Genomic DNA, 21,317 nt, shown 5'->3' with positions numbered 1-21,317 from the left:
GAGTGTTTCTGGCCCGATAGTCATTAAGTTCAGTTACCTTTGCCTTCTTGGGTACAGGAACAATGCTGGCCATCTTGAAGCATGTGGGGACAGCAGACTGGGATAGGGAGAGATTGAATATGCCCGTAAACACTCGCTCTCCTTTCTCCCCTCCACTCCCAGGTTCCAGAGAGGCAGTGGACAGTGGCTCCAGTGTTGCAGCCTGAGGTGGGCTGGAAGCTGGAGAGGGAGAGCAGTGTGTATACAGGTTACCCTGCATCAGCTGGCACACCCATTACTCTGCCAGACCAGGACCCCCAACACTGCCAACTGTCCGAGTGAGTGTGTGTATGAGTGTTTTATCATTTTCTTATGGCTCAGAGAGGATCTTAATATATTTCTGTTCTACAGTGGGTCACAGACTGAGGGGGTGGAACGAGTGACATCCCAAGAGACCTCACAGCTTTCTGACCCTGTGGGAGTGAACTTAAACCCCGAGAGTGGGGTGGCAGACTTCCCAGACAACAAGCTTGACCTTTCTGCTGAAAAAGAAGGAGAGGACAGCAATGCTGACGAGGCCTTGAGGTCATCAGCCTCTCTTGCCATCCCCAACATCTCTGTCCACATCAAGAGCCTCCGTCCAACACTGAGCCCACCAGGCCAGGTGGGCACTGCCAATCACACCATGAGCGTTCCTCTATGTTGCTAGATGAAGTGTTTGGTTGGCACCTGGTCACTAAGTTTGTCTATCCTTTCTTCTCCTCAGGCCTTAACGCTGGCAGATCTACGGTGCTCAGAGAGGGAAGAGGACATTGTCAGCTCTCTGTGAGTTCTGGGTGTGGGAAACACAGGGAAAAGTTTTTTTTCTTCTTCTCATTTACTATTTGACACCAGAGCCAAAGGCAACCGTGGCTGCTTGGCCAAGGTGAGTTGGTAGGCTACTGTTACCGTGGCGATAGTAAACAGAAGCTACAGTTTGGTATGACAGACCATAGAAATGGATTCTATTCATTCTATTTCTATGTGACCGACACTGTGGATTGTAACCAAAGCAGCCAGTTACTAGAGGGCTTGTTTTATGTCTCTTTGGAAAAGTTATTTCACATATTGTTTATGTTTACATGAATGTTTGTGTGTACTAGAGAGGAGGCAGAGAATCTGCTGTCTCATGGCTCCCTGAGAAGACCATCAGATATTACTGAAGAAGTGACAAGAAATATGTAAGTGAGCCCAAACAAAAACACACAGTGTATATTGCTTTGTATTCCTTTAGTTCCATATAATAATATTACAGAGGTACTTTGGTTCACTTCCCTTCAAATCTGCATTTGTGACATTTACTTGGTCTGTTTTCTCCTCCTCAGAACTCCGTGTGAGGGTTCAGGATCAGGTGTCCCTCCCCATGCCAGCTTCCAACCCCTTCCCGGGGCAGGGCCTCAGGCTGGGGCTCAGGCAGTAGACTCTGCCCCTAACGGCGGACTGCCCCAGGGGAGCACCAATACAACCCCTGCCTCTGCTCCCATCCAGACCCTGCCTGCCCAGGCAGACCCTGTCAGACAGCTCTTGCAGGATGAGCTATTCAGACTGGTCCAGGTGGATATAAATATGAGAGGAAAATACATAAATGTATGTATGTAGCCACGGACTATTTCATGATTGCTTCGTGTTTCTCTCTTCAGTTGCAGCAGATCAACTTCATGAGTCTGATGCAGGTGGTCGGAGCGTCGTTTGTCAACCTCCCAGTCTCACAGAACAACACACTCCCGGCCCAGTCCAATGTGCCCCTGTCCCACCCTAACACTCTCCTCCCTCACCTGAATCTGACCCCCTCCCAGAACAACATGTCCCCTATGCCCCAGACCCAGGCTGGTTTTCCCCAGAGTACGGTTCAGGCTCCTCTAGCCTCGGAGCCCCCGTCTGGGGGAGACAGACCCACAGACCAACCCCCCATCCACGAAATGCAGCCATTGGCCATCCACCCTGAGCCCTTGAGAGATATCCAGGGGGAGACCAGGACGTTGATCTCATCCTCTCATGGGCTTCAGACCACTGTGGACCCCACCTGCAGTGCCCCTCTGCTACTGCCCTCTGGTGGTAGCTCACAGGTTCCTGCTCCCTACAGCTCAGGACTGAAGCTCCTTCAGCTGCACCCTCCCCTGCTGTCCCTCCAGCGGCATGGTAACACGGCCCCTGTACGTGAGGCCTGGGGACCCCCGTCTGAGAGGAGACCCAGCACTACTGTGCCCCCCCACCTGAACCCCAGCCAGTATGACCCAGCCGCTCTGAGGAGGGCAGAGGAGAGAACGAGGGAGGCAGAGAGAGAGTCCACCGCACCACCATCACACCTCCATCTGACACAGTATGCCCACTATCCCTCCAACCAGGCCCCCAGGAACACACTGCCCCCGCTCCAGAATCCAGAGACCAGGGTGGAGAGGTCCAGAGGGGCTGAGCCCCCTCACCTCCCTCCTACCCTCCCATCCCACAGACCTCCCCCTGTCCACGGCCTCCCCCTCCTCCGCTTCCACCCTGATCCACGCCCCCCTACGACCTTCGCCCTCATACCCCTCCCACACTCCTCCAGACCCCTGACTGTCACCCCAGCAGCCACGGACCACAATCCCAGACTACAGTTACTCCAGAGAGACCCAGACCCTCCTAGGATGATGCTGCCCGAAGCCACCCCTCCGGCTCGCGTGCCACGTCTCATCCCTCTGGGGGAGCTGATGGGCTGGGCTGCAGGGAGACAGAGGGGGGCAGAGGCCAGACTCCAACTCCTCAGAGTGGACCCACAGGCACAGAACCCTACCCCAGCAACACCCTCCACCAGCACCAACTCCAGCAGGAGGCAGAAGAGACGAGTGGAGAGGTTGAGGAGAGAGGGAGAGAAAGCAGAGGTCACATTTAGACCAGAGGACTCCATCATACTCCCGCGAGAATGCAATGAGGACGAGCCTGCAGAGCCTGTTCTTGGGGAGGGCTATGTCTTTCCTCTTGGGACCTTTGACTCCGTGCTGACTGGTCAGGGATTGGTGGACAGGGCACTGTCTACTGCAGCTGAGCTCCATGCTTTTGCCTCTACACACAAGAGGCCTCCTGAGAGTCACGATGCTTGCACCAACACAGACCCAGCTTCTCCTCACTCGGATACAGGCATTTCTGCCCAACCTAATGTCACTTCTACTGCTTCTGGACCTACTGACACTTCTACTGCTTCTGGACCTGCTGCTCTCCCTCCTGAATTGTTCCTGAATCTGCAGTTCCCTAGAGACCCTCCTGTCCACGACACAGAGACATCGGGGGAGAAACGACCAGAGAGAAACACGGTGAGAGGACTATTTAATGACAAAATCGAGTGGACCGTTCAGTACACCGGTACAGATCATATATACTGTTTCAGGCATTTCATGAAATTCTACTTAATGGTCTTATATCTCTCTCTCCCTGCTTCTCCGGATGCACAGGGTCGTCAGTTCATAAATGTGATAGATCTGGAGGATGGGGCTCTGCTACAGGAGTTGCCATCGTGCCCTGCGGTGCGGGATCATGATGTCAACCCCTCTCCCCCCACCTCAGCACAGCTCCAGCTGCTGGCAGCCTCCGTCACCAACTCAGCCCCTTCGGAAGTCACTGCAGACACCAGCACAGAGGACGACCAACCCCAAGCTCAGCCAGGTGGTCTGAGTCAATATAATCGATTCCCTCTGCTAAAACAACAGAGTTGTACTCCGTATATTGTCTCTGTCTGTAATATGTCCTGTGTCTCCTCCAGGTTTCTCTGTAGCGTCCCCTCCACCTGCCCACCCTGAGCCCAGTGGAGACCCAGTGACTCGCAGTCTGCTGCAGGAGAGGAGAGCCCCAGGCCGAGCCCTGGAGACCCATCGCGGAGCTCCATCCAGGGCCCCAGTGATCCAGGTGTCTGCCCGTCTGTCTGAGATGGACGCCCAGCTAGCTGCCTTGCAGAACATTGCAGATCACATGGAGAGAGAGTTTGCCAATACCAGACTGGTAACGTAGCTTTGGGATTTACATATCTACACCTCATCCTGCCTGTGTCCACTTGTCGGCCTGATGATTGGCAAGTCGGTGAGTCTGCTGATAGTCCGTATCTGTAATATGAAGTATTCCCTCTCTTAGCTGGTGAGCACCATTGAGACTCTGGGTCCTGCCATGGCTCCTGAAAGGGTGGAGGGAAGAACACCAGTGAACAAGACAGTCACTCTGGCCGTCTCACCAGAAGGTCAGCTCCACAGTTAAAGCGTCTGCATACAGAGGTTAGGTTTGCTCCTAGCAGAATTCGGGCTAGGCGACACGGACGCCTCTGCTCGCATACTCCTTTCAAAAATGTGCATGGAAACTAGTTGTCTCCCCGTCCATAGTTCCCACTCCTACTCGGAGTAGTACTTTTGACCAGTCACAGAAGAAGGGGCGTGGACTTCAGCTACTGAACTTCGACTTGTGTGCTCAAACAGCCCCCCCCAAAAAAACTGCCATACTCCAAAAACTTAACCAAACGTTGCCATAATATATGCGCTAACTGTTACGACGTGGAAGCGTGCGCCAGGCTTAAAACGCTTGACAACAACAGTTCTGCCATACCCCCCCTGACTCTGTATGTGTGTGTCTCCTCTCCATTTGAGCAGGGTGGAGATCACGTCTGTCCGTGCACCATGACCCTGAGCTAGCGGGTCTTCGACAGGAAGAGGAGGAGCAGGAGGAAGGACCTGATAGTGTTGTAGACAGCTCTGCTCCTTGGAGTGTGACACAGCCCATCTCTCTTTCTCCTCACGCTCCTGCCATCCAGAGCACCTCGACCCTGCACCAGCCCACACCAACAGGTATAGCAGCACTCTCCAGCAAGCATTCCAACTGTGGGAATATAGTTGTGCTAGTAAAACAATTCTTAACATGTGTCAACAGATCGCCATTAGCTTACCTTGTCATGGCATTGTTGATACATTATTGGCCATTGGATCCAATGGAAATATCTCCCTAGTAGATAATGGTGAGCCACGATGGCGTTAGTGTGATTGTAGTTCTTATGAGTCCCTAATGGTTCGGCAGGTGGTAGTGGTCTGTTGTGCCGTTTCCAGTTACCAGGCTACCATCTAATACTCCTGTTACTGGCTCACCACAGCTGTATCTTTAGTGTCTGTCTACCCGAGCACCACACATCCCTGCTTTGTGCCTCTAACCAGGCTGCCTGACCTGAGGTCTATAGTATATCAACTGGGGGATCAGTCTGGGTAGAATGGCATCTCTGTCTGTTGTTGAATGGCATCTCTGTCTGTTGTTGAATGGCATCTCTGTCTGTTGTTGAATGGCATCTCTGTCTGTTGTTGAATGGCATCTCTGTCTGTTGTTGAATGGCATCTCTGTCTTGTCTGTGGTTGCAGGCCTGTGGTTGTCTCCCGTCAGACCAGAACCAGAGCAGCGTGTGTGGGACATGGGTCAAGGTAAGAGCCAGCCGTCTCAACACACACTGTCACACACACCTGGCTGGGACTCAGTGCTGTTACCTAACTCTGCATACACACTCAGTGCTGAAACCGATAGAGACTGCGAGTGGACACCTGCTACATCCCACATACAGGCAAGCTCACCTTGTAATGGTACACCTGGTACTTGCATGTCTCTGGTTTGTGCTAGTTTGTGTTTCAGGTCGACATACTTGGAAGTGACATTGGACGGCTGCACAACTCAACCCCTTACAGCAGCATTCAGATCTGTATCATCCTATTTAGTAAGCTGTATGTTGATTGTGTTCCTCTTGCAGATTTGACAGACACTATGTATGGAGCACCTGGAAAGTAAGTATTTGAAAACTGATACCGGTAATCTATTTCGGAACATGTTAAATGAGCACTGTTGGTTACCCTCTGTGTGAGCATTTTTCCTTAGATGTGATTGGGGTTTGAACTGTCGCATATTATTCTCCTCCTGCCGTTCCTGTCTTCCTCAGATGGGCAGAGGAGACTCTGGGTCTCAGTGGGCTGAGTGATGTGGCAGACATCTTGGCGGAGTTGGTGAGGGAGGGAGGGATCTCCCCCACGGCCCTGGGTTTGTCGCACACCCAAGCTGCCCGTCTCAACGGGTAGGAACCTGCACAGTGAACAGTTCTAAACCTACTCCTCTTCTGAATGGCTACCTGGACTATTTTCATTGTGTGCCCCCAACCCTTCTTTTACGCTACTGCTACTCTCTGTTCATCATATATGCATAGTCACTTTAACCATATCTACATGTACGTGCTACCTCAATCAGCCCGACTAACCGGTGTCTGTATATAGCCTCGCTACTGTTATTTTTCACTGTCTTTTTACTGTTGTTTTTTATTTCTTTACTTACCTATTGTTCACCTAATACCTTTTTTGCACTATTGGTTAGAGCCTGTAAGTAAGCATTTCCCTGTAAGGTCTACACCTGTTGTATTCGGCGCACGTGACGAATAAACTTTGATTTGATTGTGACAATCTCGAACACTTTTGACTGGCTCTCAGCAGTGATGTGTTTGTGATTGACAGCAGGCTGGACCAGCAACAGAGCGACAGGGCGGGACAGAGGGGCATGCGAGCAGAGGAGGAGAGGCGAGAGCTGAGGGTTTGGATGAGAAGGAAACAGAGGGAGAAACTGGTCGAGTACCGCAGACAGAGGGAGGAGAAGAGGGAGAGGGAACACAAACCCTTCTCGGCCCCTGCCACACTGGTGAGAGGCTTCTGACTCGCATTTACATTCTGTGTTCTGATTCGTTTTTCAGTGCCTTCATTCAGACACCATTTCTCTTCACAGAAACCAACATCCAAAGATATAAACATCAATAAGAAAATCAAGGAAGAGAAAGACAAGTATGAACACAGATACAGACATACAGATGGATACACTACCATTCAAAAGTTTGGGGTCACTTAGAAATGTCCTTGTTTTTGAAAGAAAAGCACTTTTTTTGGTCCATTTTTAAAATTAACATCAAATTGATCAGATTGTTAATGTTGTAAATGACTATTGTAGCTGGAAACGGCAGATTTGTTTTTTATGGAATATCAACATAGGTGTACAGAGGCCCATTATTAGCAACCATCACTCCTGTGTTCCAATGGTACGTTGTGTTAGCTAATACAAGTTTATCATTTGAAAAGCTAATTGATCATTAGAAAACCCTTTTGCAATAATGTTAGCACAGCTGAAAACTGTTCTAATTAAAGAAGCAATAAAACTGGCCTTCTTTAGACTAGTTGAGTATCTGGAGCAGATGCCTCAAGTCCTCAAATGGCAGCTTCATTAAATGGTACCCGTCTCAACGTCAACAGTGAAGAGGCGACTCCGGGATGCTGGCCAATAAAAGTAGAAGATTAAGATGAGCAAAAGAACACAGACACTGGACAGAGGAACTCTGCCTAGAAGGCCAGCATCCTGGAGTCGCCTCTTCACTGTTGACGTTGAGACTGATGTTTTGCGGGTACTATTTAATGAAGCTGCCAGTTGACGACTTGAGAGGCGTCTGTTTCTCAAACTAGACACTAATGTACTTGTCCTCTTGCTCAGTTGTGCAAAGGGGCCTCCCACTCCTCTTTCTATTCTGGTTAGCCAGTTTGAGCTGTTCTGTGAAGTGTTGTAACGAGATCTTCAGTTTCTTGGCAATTTCTCGCATGGAATAGCCTTCATTCTTCAGAACAAGAATAGACTTAAGAGTTTCAGAAGAAAGGTCTTTGTTTCTGGCCATTTTGAGCCTGTAAACGAACCCACAAATGCTGATGCTCCAGATACTCAACTAGTCTAAAGAAGGCCAGTTTTATTGCTTCTTTAATCAGGACAACCGTTTTCAGCTGTGCTAACATAATTGCAAAAGGGTTTTCTAATGATCAATTAGCCTTTTAAAATGATAAACTTGGATTAGCTAACACAACGTGCCATTGGAACACAGGAGTGATGGTTGCTGATAATAGGCCTCTGTACGCCTATATTCGATTAAAAATCAGCCGTGTCCAGCTACAATAGCCGTTTACAACATTAACAATGTCTACACTGTATTTCTGATCAATTTGATGTTATTTTAATGGACAAAGAAATGTGCTTTTCTTTCAAAAACAAGGGAATTTCTATGTGACCCCATACTTTTGAACGGTAGTGTACATGCAAGTGTTCCAAGTATTAGAAGCGTGTATGTGTGTTGATATGTTGTGTGTTTGGACTGTTAGGACGGTACTGCTGGAGCACCACAATCAGCGTGCCCGCGATGCCTGTAGTCTGATCACAGACCTCCTCACCACCCCACTGACCCTGCCCACTAACGCCAACCGTACTCTGAACCTACCCTCCACCTCCCCACGACCCTCTTCCACACGACCCCTTACATCTCAGACTGTCGGCAGCGCCCGCAACAGCCCCAGGTACACCTCGTAGGGCATTCACATCTGGGTGGTTTTTAAGAACAATTCGATTTCAACGAATGTGTCTAAAACTGTAATGAGAGGAATGGAGGATGATTCTTGTCGTTCTGTGACGTCCCAGAGGTCGTAGTCTGTCTGTTGGGGGGAGGAGGAGGACCAGCACCAAACCCCAGACTGGGAGAGCCCGCTCCCTCTCCTCTCCAGGGGTGACACCACGTTCAGAAAGACGGCCTGCGTCGTCAGGGGGGCAGGAGACACTGACTGCCAGATTGGGACTGCACAGACCAGGTTAGGGCTTCCACCATCCACTAACAATCTCTTTTGATTTCGGTGTTCTAAAAAAATCTAGGGGCTTACGGTAAGCAAAATGTATTAATATAATATATTATGATGACCTGGGATCCATAGCATGTAGAATGTTGTCCAGAATGCAGTGACTGACCAGTGTGTCTGTTTCCTGGTTGTTAGTGAGTTTTCTGCCAGGGGACCGTCTCTCTCAGGTGACCCGGCGGGGTATGATCACAGACCTGAGGGGCAGGACTGGGCCTAAGACAACCAGCCAGCAAGGTGAGACACTGCCAAGCTGTTGAGTAATCTTAGTAGCCATGTTTAGGCAGGGTTGGGGAGTAACGGATTACAAAAACCCGGTAACTGTAATCTGTTACCAGCCAAAGTATTGTAATATTGAAAAACTAGATGATTACTTTTAAATTCAGAAATGTTTGAGAGAGAAAATAAATCATTAACATTTCTCTGTTTACTCAATAACATTCAAATCAGCATTGAAAAAAGTGAAAGTTTAAGTTTGTTCCACCTGAGCGAGTCTGACCACAAGTCAGAGACCACTATGATGACACACCAAATGTGTTTGATGGATCGCAGGAATAGCCATATATACACTACAGTCCAAGCTATGTCTTCCAATGGTGCAACTGCTGTCGGCATCCAAAGATTATCCAACTTGTATAAACGCTTTGTGGTCTACGACGAAACGGATATCACTTATTATTGATATCTTCATTGCGCATTGATGTGAATCACACTGCTGCTCTTTCATTTAGCTATCTGCTCCTTACGGATTGTGGTTGTGGTGGATGGCTGTTCACAAATATAAATGTGTATTTGAACCCAATAATGGTTGAATTCAAGAAGTTGAAGCTGTCTATCAATCATTGTTTTTGAAACCAGTGGACAGCCAGTGAAAAATGTGCTCTTGCCACAGCTGCATAGTGCGGATCCCAGCCAATGGAATAAAAGTGGGGTGTTCAATCTAATTCATGCTGATAAAAAATGTAAATAAATCCATAGACCTAATAGACACATGCTCAAACTCGCACACTTTAGTATAGACTTAAAGAGGCAATCTGTAGTTGCTAGATCCATTTTTGGATTTCTAAATGTAATACATGCATACATTGTCAGTACCAGTCAAAAGTTTGGACACACCTACTCATTCAAGGGATATTCATTATTTTCACTATTTTCTACATTTTAGAATAATAGCGAAGACATCAAAACATAAAATACACATGTGGAATCATGTAGTGAAACAAATAGTGTTTTTTTATATATGAGATTATTCAAAGTAATTATTCAAAGCCACCCTTTGCCTTGATGACAGCTTTGCACACTCTTGGCATTCTCTCAACCAACTTCACCTGGAATGCTTTTCCAACAGTCTTGAAGGAGTTCCCACATATGCTGAGCACTTGTTGGCTCCTTTTCCTTCACTCTGCTGTCCAACTCATCCCAAACATCTTAATTGGGTTGAGGTCGGGTGATTGCGGAGGCCAGGTCATCTGATGCAGCACTCCATCACTCTCCTTCTTGGTCAAATAGCCCTGAGAGAGTCCCAAGTGCAAACCAGATGGGATGGCGTATCGCTGCAGAATGCTGTGGTAGTCATGCTGGTTAAGTGTGCCTTGAATTACAAATAAATCACAGTGTCACCGGCAAAGCACCATCACACCACCTCCTCCATGCTTCACGGTGGGAACCACACATGCAGAGATCATCCATTCAATTACTCTGCATCTCACAAAGACAAGGTGGTTGGAACCAAAAATCTTAAATTTGGACTCATCAGACCAAAGGACAGATTTCCACCGGTCTAATGTCCATTGCTTGTGTTTCTTGGCCCAAGCAAGTCCTTTAGTGGTTTCTTTGCAGCAAGTCTCCTCAGAACAGTTGATGTTGAGATGTGTCTGTTACTTGAACTCTGAAGCATTTATTTGGGCTGCAATTTCTGAGGCTGGTAACTCTAATGAACTTAATCTCTGTAGCAGAGGTAACTCTGCGTCTTCCTTTCCTGTGGTGGTCCTCATGAGAGCCAGTTTCATCATAACGCTTAATGGTTTTTGCGACTGCACTTGAAGAAACTTTCAAATTCCTTGAAATGTTCCTCATTGACTAACCTTCATGTCTTGAAGTAATGATGGACTGTCATTTCTCTTTGCTTATTTGAGCTGTTCTTGCCATAATATGCACTTGGTCTTTTACCAAATGGGGCTATCTTCTGTATACCCCCCCTACTTTGTCACAACACAACTGATTGCCTCAAACGCATTAAGAAGGAAAGAAATTCCACAAATTAACTTAACATGGCACACCTGTTAATTGAAATGCATTCCGGTGACTACCTCATGAAGCTGGTTGAGAGAATGCCAAGAGTGTGCGAAGCTGTCATCAAGGCAAGGGGTGGCTACTTTGTTATTATCTACGTTATTTAACACTTTTTTGTTTGTTAACTACATGATTCCACATGTGTTATTTCATCGTTTTCATGTCTTCACTATTATTCTACAATGTAGAAAATAGTAAAAATAACCCTGGAAAGAGCAGGTGTGTCCCACATTTTGACTGGTACTGTATATCCATTGATTTTTGAAGAATATAACTTATAAATGCCTCATGAGCTTAGTTCAACTGTCACACTCCATGAGGACCCACAATATAAGCTTGTGTTTTTCCAATGTTTGTATAGCCTCATAACATGGTTAAAACAATAATTTTGATGTCATGGATGGTCAGTCCTTGTATCCATAGCTCTGTCTATTAATCTGAGAGTGGTTACATTTCTCCAGGCCCATCCCTCAGCTTTTTACCAAAACAGAGGTGACCGTTTTGTTATTGTTTCATCTGTGGATTTGCCCTTTAAACAGCTGTTTTCTCTGCTACCGCACGGCAAGCGGTACCGGAGCGTCAAGTCTAGGACCGAAAGGCTCCTCAACAGCTTCTACCCCCAAGCAATTAGACTGCTGAACAATTCATAAAAATCGCAACCGGACAATTTACATTGACTCCCCCTCCTTTCTTGTACACTGCTGCTACTCGCTGTTTGTTTATCTATGCATAGTCACTTTGCCCCCACCTACATGTACAGATTACCTCAACTAGCCTTATTTTAACCTACTTGGTAAATATTTTATTCTTCTTGAACTGCACTGTTGGTTAAGGGCTTGTAAGTAAGCATTTCACTGTAAAGTTTACACTTGTTGTATTCAGCGCATGTGGCAAATAAAGTTTGATTTGATATTATCAAAGTGTCACCATCAAAAAGGTAAACAATAGGCCTATAGCAAATGCAGCATATGGCATACATTTTTCACATGTAAATAGCACTTTTCAGTAGTGCTCAAAGCATGCCGTTCCATGAGCGCAGCATTTATTTTTCAACTCGACTCAATGACCCCAATCAGTCCTCCATGACAAAATCATAAACAACACAGTAGGGCTGGCTAATAAGTCCTTTGTTTTGGGGTTATGCTCAGGTAAAACAATTTGGCTAACCTATACTTCCATATTTCTAAGTCCTATTCTTGAAGATCAAGAATATATAACCAACCCATAAAGTAACATTTTACATCAATATATCGCCAGCTATGTAAACTTTAACATTGATTTATCCTGCAATAGATGTCGTTCAATTGGTAACATACGTTTTTGTCTTCTTCTAATGCCTCTTAAAGGGAAAGTCATTAAAAGTAACTGAATGTAATCAGATTACGTTACTGAGTTTGGGTAATCAAAAAGTTACGTTACTGATTACAATTTTGGACAGGTAACTGTAACGGATTACATTTAGAAAGTAACCTACCCAACCATGTGTTTAGGTAATACAGATTAAAGTTATACCCTGTTTCGCCCTGTAGAGTGGAGAAGAGAAGTGATCCAGTCGTCACCTGGACGAAGAGGTGGAGGAGCAAGGGAGCAGAGAGAGACTGAAAAGAGGGAGGAGGAGGTGGTGAGCCCATGGAACCCCCCTCCAGAGATCTGCAGGTTGCTGGGGCTGGAGAACTCAGAGGGCCAGGGTGGTGTGGTGGCTAGAGCTGGGGGAACAGGGCTGGACAGACTGGATACCCTGTCAGAGAGCACTGGCAGCATCCTCAGCAAACTGGACTGGGCTGCCATTGAAAGCATCGTGGCCTCGGAAGGGGCCATTTGATTGACTTTGAGCATCCCCATCGTCATGCAGAGACGAGGATGACTATCTTGAGGGACAAGAGGAGCACAGGGTCACAAGGGAAGGATCACAACATTAAAACCATTGATGTGCCTATACGCTGTGATATTACTTGAAAGCGTCTCAACTGTTCATGGGCGCATGTGGAGGGCAGTCAGTACTGTGTGTCTTGTCATGCATCCTCTTGGTACCAGCTTTTACCAGAGAATCAGCATCATATTGGTACTCATGCCATATCTTTGTAGTGTATTGTATGAGTTTGTCAGGTCTATTTTTGGAGATCCAGTGTGTGTATATGACATTTTTGTTTTGGGTCTTAAATACCTGCTTATTTATTTTTGTGTGAGCTTATATGACCAGTTGATGTGGGTGGCAGGTAGCCTAGTGGTTAGAGCGTTGGACTAGTAACCGAAAGGTTGCAAGATCGACAAGGTAAAAATCTGTTGTTCTGCCCCTGAACAAGGCAGTTAACCCACTGTTCCTAGACCGTCATTGAAAATAAGAATTTGTTCTTAACTGATCTGCCTAGTTAAATAAAGGTAAAATAAAGAAAAATAAAATGTTGATTTCCACTCAGGAAAAAAGTGAAATATAGTTTGAATGTAGTTAGTCATTGCTTTGTGGCAAAGCTCAACATTTAAAAAAATATATTTTTATAAATTCCTTGATAGTACTAGAAAGGGTAAGGGCGCCTCTTTTTTTGGAAGATACAGAATCTGCACAAATGGTCAATGACTGGAAGTGACAATATTATCAATAACTAGAAATGACCACTATTTGGCAGTATTGGCGCTTTTGTTGAAATATTTAAGTAGCTTCCGGGTCACAGTTCAAGTTAACTTAAAAAAAAAACATGGATCCTAACAAAACGGGCAACGGTAAATGTTACGTTATTAGCTGTTTTTTGGGGGTCAATTTTATAATTAACTGAATAAATGGTTGCAGAGGACAATGTTAGCAGCAAGCATGATTATTCAATATAACGAATGTGAGAGAAATCATCCTGTTGTTGTTGTTGCTGCTGCTAGCTAGCTTGTTTGGTAGCTAGTTAGCTACTACAGCATCTCTGCTACGACTATTCTTTCAATGAACAGTGCACTCCTAAATGTTTTCTTAATTAAACGGGTCCAACTGCAAAGTAGCTCAACCGAACAGAAGTTTGTGTCCTCGTGCAGTTTGTAATGCGCTAGGTAGTCAATTGTATGTGTCATATGCACAGGATACACATGTACACAGACACAGTAAAATGACACGCTTACTTGCAGGTTCACCTCAACAATGCGACAACAGTATAATATAAAAAAAATAAGCAATAAAGATCAAATAGAAATTCAGTGAAAATATAATACAAAGGCACTCAAACATGTACAATAGTTGCATGTGCGATAGGGGATATGGTCAGCAAAGTGTTTAAATTGTGCAATATTTTTTGCAATAGTAATAGAAGTCGTGTCGTATGTGTTTGTGCATAAGATGTACAGATGTGTGGGCGTGGGTGAGTGCATATGTGAGCTGGCTTGTGAAATACAATAGACACACTGGTGTAGTCAGTCTATCAGTAAATAATGTATACAGTCTGTCTGATTTTTGGTTGGTTCTTGGTGTGACAATGGTAACATTAAGTATTGACAATGGTAGTGATTTCATGTTGAGAGAAAGTAGTGAATGAATGAAGCAGCTAGTGTGATTGAATCCTTTTCTTGTCTTTTAGCATCTGACCAGAGTGATGGAGATATGGCCTCTGTCATGGGATTCTCTGGTTTTGGTAAGTGTTACTTCCATTGGCCTTCATATCAACCTGACGTCAACATATTCACCAAAAAAGTATTTTAATAGGTGAGTACAGCATTTTCATACCACCGTTCCGCTCTTCACTCCAGGAAAGAAAGCTCGCACCTTTGACCTGGATGCCATCTTTGAGCAGACCCGAAGAACAGCAATCGAGAGGAGTCAACTAGTATTAGGTTAGTGACAAATAGCTACGTGCCCTTTAACTCAGTCTGTGTGTGTGTGTGTTTTAAGTGTCTAACCTCAGCCTTCTCCAGAGGAGAGGCAGAAAGAGGAAATTGGGGAGAGCTCCCATACAGCCAAGGCATCAAGCGCCAAACAGAGAGACAGAGCCCCTGCCCCTGCACCCAGGTAACACAAACAATCCCATCCATCCTAACTGACCAATGACTTTCATATGCTCAGAGTGAAATTAACTGTGTGGGAGGGTCATTTCAAATTGAGTGGTATTACCAGTATGCGGATTTGGCTAGATTATTGAAACCCATGGGTCTCTATTACATACTACCCAACAGGAAGAAGGAGGAGAGCAGTAGTGGCAGTGGCAGCAGTGACTCAGACTCTGACTCAGACTCAGAGCTTATTGGCCCCCCAGTGCCCAAACAACTGACTGGTCAGGAGGATGATGAGGACTTAGTGGGGCCACCACTACCACCAGGGTACAGAGGAAGCACAGCTGACGATGAAGACGATGATGATGATGATATGCAGGATGATGAAGATGATGTAAGTCTGTTTCCACTTATGACACAAGGAAACAACTAAACATTTTACAGTAGATTTGCTTGAGGCTAAAAACATCTGCTCCCATACTGTTGCTAAACCTTTACATAAGTACATACATTTCTGTCTGCAACAATAAACAATTTACATAAGCAGACCAAATAGGTTCATAATTATGATCTTTATACATTTCAGTCTGCAACACTGAACATTTTTTACAGTCCTGAAGCCACATATTTATTTACATGGTGTGTTCTTACTATGTTATACCACTGGAGGCCAGTACACTCTTAACATTTCATGAGACTTGCTTTATCATTCCCTTTTACACAATAATGTATTGTGAGTCGACCCAGTGCAATCTTGGTGTACTGCTTGGGAAAGCAAGAGTTGGCTTTCTCACATCACCTCCTGATAAACCATAACAAAAAGCCATCATTTTAAAGTATGTAGGCCACCGAAATGCACCGCCCAAAGACACTTGGCCAGATGGTTTTCTCCTTAAAAAAGTGTTGTCCCCCTCTCTCTCTCTCGAAGTAGTAAAAGTCTCTTTGCTGTGTGTATGTTATGGGTGATATAGGCCAGACACCCAGCGTTCTCAGAGCAGGTGTGATTTGAGGCCGCTGTGGGGCTATGTGATGGATGGTGGCCTGTGACATGTTGGCCTCTGGTAATAACACGGCCCTCAGGCCAAATGCAGCCCTCCCATTGGGTGTAGGTGTAGTTAGTGGACCCTGCTGTGGGAGAAAACCAGCCTATCACACAGCCCATTAAAGCTGAAATATTGTGTATGACAGAGTGCCAAGCAGCCCACTCCACCTTCATCCACACATGTATGACAGGCAACTTCCTGTCCCTCTCTCTCTCTCAGAATCCAGTGAAGAAGATTCCAGACACTCATGAGATTACTCTGCAGCATGGCACCAAAACGGTAAGCATTTTCCAACTTTCCTCTCTATAACCCCCCCTCTATATTTATTAACTGCGGTGTTATATAACCTTTCCAAAGTGGATTCCAAACTGCTCGTTGTTACTCATTGCACTCATGAGCCCGTTTAAATATAGCACCCATTCATTTGCATATTTCCCTCCTAGGACTCATTAACAATAGAACTGCCTGGCCTTTCAGTCTATCAGTACCTGCTAGAGAACGTTACCGGGCGTATCCTTTAGCATATGCATCAGATGCATAGGTGCAAGGTGCAGCAAACATAAGCACCAACGCTTGATAAATAGTGCATAAACTATTATAAACATATTATTTGTTTACGGGGTAGATCAGCTTCAATATTGCAGATAGATTGTCGCTTCCATCATTGTAATTGTCTGCATCATTTCCAATTTCCCATTTATTTTGTTGTTGTATGTACAGTACTAGTCAAATGTTTGGACACACCTACTTGTTCAAGGGTTTTCTTTATTCTTTACTATTTTCTACATTGTAGAATAATAGTGAAGACATCAAGACTATGAAATAACATGTGGAATCATGTAGTTACCAAAAAAGTGTTAAACAAATCAAAATGTATATTATATAGTAGCCACCCTTAGCCTTAATGACAGCTTTACACGCTCTTGGCATTCTCTCATCCAGCTTCATGAGGCAGTCATCTGGAATGCGTTTCAATTAACAGGTGTGCCTTGTTAATTTGTGGAATTTCTTTCCTTAATGCATTTGAGCCAATCAGTTGTCTTCTGACAAGGTATTGGGGGGTATACAGAAGATAGCGCTATTTCGTAAAATAGGAAGTCCATATTATGGTAAGAACAGCTCAAATAAGCAAAGAGAAACGACAGTCCATCATTACTTTAAGACCTGAAGGACAAGTTAGAGTTAACTGCACCACAGATTGCAGCCCAAATAAATGCTTCACAGAGTTCAGATTAACAGACACATCTCAACATCAACTGTTCAGAGGAGACTGTGTGAATCAGGCCTTCATGGTCGAATTGCTGCAAAGAAACCACTACTAAAGGACACCAATAATAAGAAGAGACTTGCTTGGGCCAAGAAATGCGAGCAATGGACATTAGACCGGTGGAAATCTGTCCTTTGGTCATATGAGTCCAAATTTGAGATTTTGGTTCCAACCTTCTATCATAGGGGAACGGATGATCTCCGCATGTGGGGTTCCCACTGTGAAGCATGGAGAAAGAGGTGTGATGGTGTGGGGGTGCTTTGCTGGTGACACTGTCAGAGATTTATTTGGAATTCATGGCACACTTAACCAGCATGGCTACCACAGCATTCTGCAGCGATACGCCATCCCATCTGGTTTGCGCTTAGTGGGATTATCATTTGTTTTTCAACAGGACAATGACCCAACACACCTCCAGGCTGTATAAGGGCTATTTGACCGAGGAGAGGGATGGAGTGCTGCATCAGATGACCTGGCCTTCACAATCACCTGACCTCAACCCAATTAGGATGGTTTGGGATCAGTTGGACCGCATAGTGAAGGAAAGGAGCCAACAAGTGCTCAGCATATGTTGGAACTCCTTCAAGACTGTTGTAAAATCATTCCTCATGAAGCTGGCTGAGAGAATGCCAAGAGTGTACAGAGCTGTCATCAAGGCAAAGGGTGGCTACTTCGAAGAATCTAAAATATATTTTGGTTACTACATGATTCCATATGTGTTCATAGTTTTCATGTCTTCACTATTATTCTACAATGTAGAAAATAGTAAAGAATAAAGAAAAACCCTTGAATGAGTAGGTGTTCTAAAACTTTTGACCTGTGTGTATGTATGTGTGTGTATATATGTATGTATATATATATATATATATATATATATATATATATATATATATATATATATATATATATATATATATACCCTTAGGTTGGAGTCATTAAAACTCCTTTTTCAACCACTCACAAATTTCTTGTTAACAAACTATAGTTTTGGCAAGTCGGTTAAGACGTCTACTGTGTGCATGACACAAGTAATTCTTCCAACAATTGTTTACAGACAGATTATTTCACTTATAATTCACTGTATCACAATTCCGGTGGGTCAGAAGTTTACATACACTCAGATGCCTTTAAACAGCTTGGAAAATTACAGAAAATGATGTCATGACTTTAGAAGCTTCTGATAGGCTAATTTACATCATTTGAGTCAATTGGAGATATACCTGTGGATGTATTTCAAGGCCTACCTTCAAACTCAGTGCCTCTTTGCTTGACGTCATGGGAAAATCAAAAGAAATCAGCCAAGACCTCAGAATTTTTTTTTGGACCGCCGCAAGTCTGGTTCATCCTTGGGAGCAATTTCCAAACGCCTGAAGGTACCACGTTCATCTGTACAAACAATAGTAAGCAAGTATAAACACCATGGGACCACGTAGCCGTCATACCGCTCAGGAAGGAGACACGTTCTGTCTCCTTGAGATAAACATACTTTGGTGTGAAAAGTGCAAATCAATCCCAGAACAACGGCAAAGGACATTGTGAAGATGCTGGAGGAAACAGCTACAAAAGTATCTATATCCACAGTAAAACGAGTACTATATTGACATAACCTGAAAGGCCGCTCAGCAAGGAAGAATCCACTGCTCCAAAACCACCATAAAAAAGCCAGACTACGGTTTGCAACTGCACATGGGGACAAAGGTCGTACTTTTTGGAGAAATGTACTCTGGTCTGATGAAACAAAAATAGAACTGTTTGGCCATAATGACCATTGTTATGTTTGGAGGGAAAAGGGGGGGACTTGCAAGCCAAAGACCACCATCCCAACCGTGAAGCACAGGGGTGACAGCATCATGTTGTGGGGGTGCTTTGCTGCAGAAGGGTCTGGTGCGCTTCACAAAATAGATGGCATCATGAGGAAGGAAAATTAGGTGGATATATTGAAGCAACATCTCAAGACATCAGTCAGGAAGTTAAAGCTTGGTCACAAATTGGTCTTCCAAATGGACAATGACCCCAAGCATACTTCTAAAGTTGTGGCAAAATGGCTTAACGACAACAAAGTCAAGGTATTGGAGTGGCCATCACAAAGCCCTGACCTCAATCCCATAGAAAATTTGTGGGCAGAACTGAAAAGGCATGTGCGTGCTAGGAGGCTTACAAACCTGATTCAGTTACTCCAGCTCTGTCAGCTTGTGGAAGGCTACCCAAAACGTTTGACCCAAGTTAAACAATTTAAAGGCAATGCTACCAAATACTAATTGAGTGTATGTAAACTTCTGACCCACGGGGAATGTAATGAAAGAAATAAAAGCTGAGATAAATCACTCTGTACTATTATTCTGACATTTCACATTCTTAAAATAAACTGGTCATCCTAATTTACCTAAAACAGGGATTTTTTACTAGGATTAAATGTCAGGAATTGTGAAAAACTGAGTTTAAATGTATTTTTGGCTAAGGTGTATGTAAACTTCCGACTTCAACTGTATAATATATATATATATATATATATATATATATATATATATATATATATATATATATATATATATATAATAAAGGATTAATTTAATAATTATTTGTGGAAATATATCATAAAAAAAAACAATACACAATAGAAATTTGTTTTGAGTCAAGAATATGTTTTGTATATTTCTACAATGACCTAGAAAATACTGAGGCCTGTAGCCTACATTTCATTGTAATCCATTTGAACAACTTTATTTGTAGATGTGATTAGTAATAGAGTAATCAATTAATAGTATAATTTGTTTGGAGGAAAAAGGGGGAGGCTTGCAAGCCGAAGAACACCATCCCAACCGTGAAGCACAGGGGTGGCAGCATCATGTTGTGGGGGTGCTTTGCTGCAGGAGGGTCTGGGATAGGATAAAGTAATCCTTCTAACCCCCCCACAACATGATGATATAGATGTACTATTGTAAAGTGGTTGTTCCACTGGATATCATAAGGTGAATGCACCAATTTGTAAGTCGCTCTGGATAAGAGCGTCTGCTAAATGACGTAAATGTAATGAATTAGTATAGTATAATGAAATAGTAGAATTAATTAATGAATAGTATCATTAAATAGTATAATTAGTATTACTAGTAATCGGCCAGGTTAAATGATTTGCTGTATTCCTAAACAAAAGTGTCAGTGCATGAACAATTGTAAAGGATGAATTGCATAAATAAATAGCATATTTGAATTTTAAATTCATTATGTTACTAGTTTTTGCATCGTAGCCAGAGCAATGCTACTGCACGTGTGGTCATGTGATGAGCACATGGACAGCACTGATATTCTTGGAAATAGAGCTGCACCTCTTGAATTATGAGAGTTATTAGACAAAGGTAAGTGTAATAGAAATGCCAGAATATCTTCTTTCAGATACTGTATAGAAATCAAAGTGTTTTACCTGCATGTGACTCTGAAGGAGGATTCAATAAAGTGATGATCCTTTCCCTGCATTTGTAAATTACAAGATGCGCCCATCTCTTCATGTTCAATTTGACAACTGATAGGCCTAATATTGTCACTCATCAGATTATTGAAAAAATGTAATCCTGTCTATTGGCTAACTCTTATGTGTGCAATTAGTTTGGGTATAGTGTGTAGTTTCGATGGCCGGTTGTGCAGGCTGACTGGCATCGTTTGTTTCCCACTCATGAAGTTGGATAGAGTAAAGGATATGTTTCGTATTATTCTAAAGAACAACTCCAACACACAGCATGTTTTCATTTCCCTTCCAATACATTTGATTAGTAATAGAGTTACAGTAAATAAAACAGTCCCGTAACAGCTTCTTTTTACAAAGTAAAATGTAAAAGAGAACGGTATCAACTCACAAGCAGCACGGTCAAAATAACATAAGCTCCAACGCTGATAAATAGGCATAACACAAACTCATCATTACACCATTTTTTCACAATTAAATCAACTTCTTCACCCTCCTTAACATTCAGTTGGTCCTAATTTAAATTCAATTGTGAAGCAACGTGCACAATTATCGGCCATTCATTCATTTGTCATTCATTCAGTGAGGAGAGAGAGATGCAT

The 21,317-nt window shown here is 44.0% G+C and overlaps 2 protein-coding genes across 8 annotated transcripts in view; both read left to right on the top strand.

Annotated features, from left to right (window-relative positions):
• Window positions 1-13,163, top strand: part of cplane1 (ciliogenesis and planar polarity effector 1) — a 29,649-nt gene extending 16,486 nt beyond the window's left edge. For 6 of the 7 annotated variants that reach the window (XM_014130102.3, XM_082955290.1, XM_082955291.1 and 3 more), the window contains 19 exons: window positions 163-317; window positions 391-643; window positions 746-804; window positions 1,122-1,199; window positions 1,344-1,572; window positions 1,659-3,305; window positions 3,444-3,654; window positions 3,752-3,987; window positions 4,117-4,219; window positions 4,623-4,817; window positions 5,376-5,435; window positions 5,756-5,789; window positions 5,942-6,073; window positions 6,504-6,684; window positions 6,769-6,824; window positions 8,175-8,366; window positions 8,488-8,654; window positions 8,835-8,933; window positions 12,518-13,163. In XM_014130102.3, the coding sequence (XP_013985577.3) occupies window positions 163-317; window positions 391-643; window positions 746-804; window positions 1,122-1,199; window positions 1,344-1,572; window positions 1,659-3,305; window positions 3,444-3,654; window positions 3,752-3,987; window positions 4,117-4,219; window positions 4,623-4,817; window positions 5,376-5,435; window positions 5,756-5,789; window positions 5,942-6,073; window positions 6,504-6,684; window positions 6,769-6,824; window positions 8,175-8,366; window positions 8,488-8,654; window positions 8,835-8,933; window positions 12,518-12,810 (4,380 nt within the window). In that variant the 3' untranslated portion in view covers window positions 12,811-13,163. The remainder of the gene's footprint in view (window positions 1-162; window positions 318-390; window positions 644-745; window positions 805-1,121; window positions 1,200-1,343; window positions 1,573-1,658; window positions 3,306-3,443; window positions 3,655-3,751; window positions 3,988-4,116; window positions 4,220-4,622; window positions 4,818-5,375; window positions 5,436-5,755; window positions 5,790-5,941; window positions 6,074-6,503; window positions 6,685-6,768; window positions 6,825-8,174; window positions 8,367-8,487; window positions 8,655-8,834; window positions 8,934-12,517) is intronic. The other variant, XM_082955292.1, reaches the window with a different exon arrangement.
• A 373-nt stretch (window positions 13,164-13,536) lies between these two features.
• wdr70 (WD repeat domain 70) overlaps window positions 13,537-21,317 on the top strand; it is an 86,264-nt gene continuing 78,483 nt past the window's right edge. The window contains exons 1-6 of the mRNA XM_014130171.3: window positions 13,537-13,706; window positions 14,540-14,593; window positions 14,709-14,792; window positions 14,874-14,967; window positions 15,132-15,342; window positions 16,211-16,270. Of these exons, the coding sequence (XP_013985646.1) occupies window positions 13,682-13,706; window positions 14,540-14,593; window positions 14,709-14,792; window positions 14,874-14,967; window positions 15,132-15,342; window positions 16,211-16,270 (528 nt within the window). The 5' untranslated portion in view covers window positions 13,537-13,681. The remainder of the gene's footprint in view (window positions 13,707-14,539; window positions 14,594-14,708; window positions 14,793-14,873; window positions 14,968-15,131; window positions 15,343-16,210; window positions 16,271-21,317) is intronic.

This window comes from Salmo salar, chromosome 01 (assembly GCF_965601325.2).
Source record: "Salmo salar chromosome 01, fSalSal1, whole genome shotgun sequence".
Lineage (NCBI taxonomy): Eukaryota > Metazoa > Chordata > Actinopteri > Salmoniformes > Salmonidae > Salmo > Salmo salar.
Note: the sequence above shows the minus strand (reverse complement) of the source record. Positions and strands in the feature narration are given on the sequence as shown.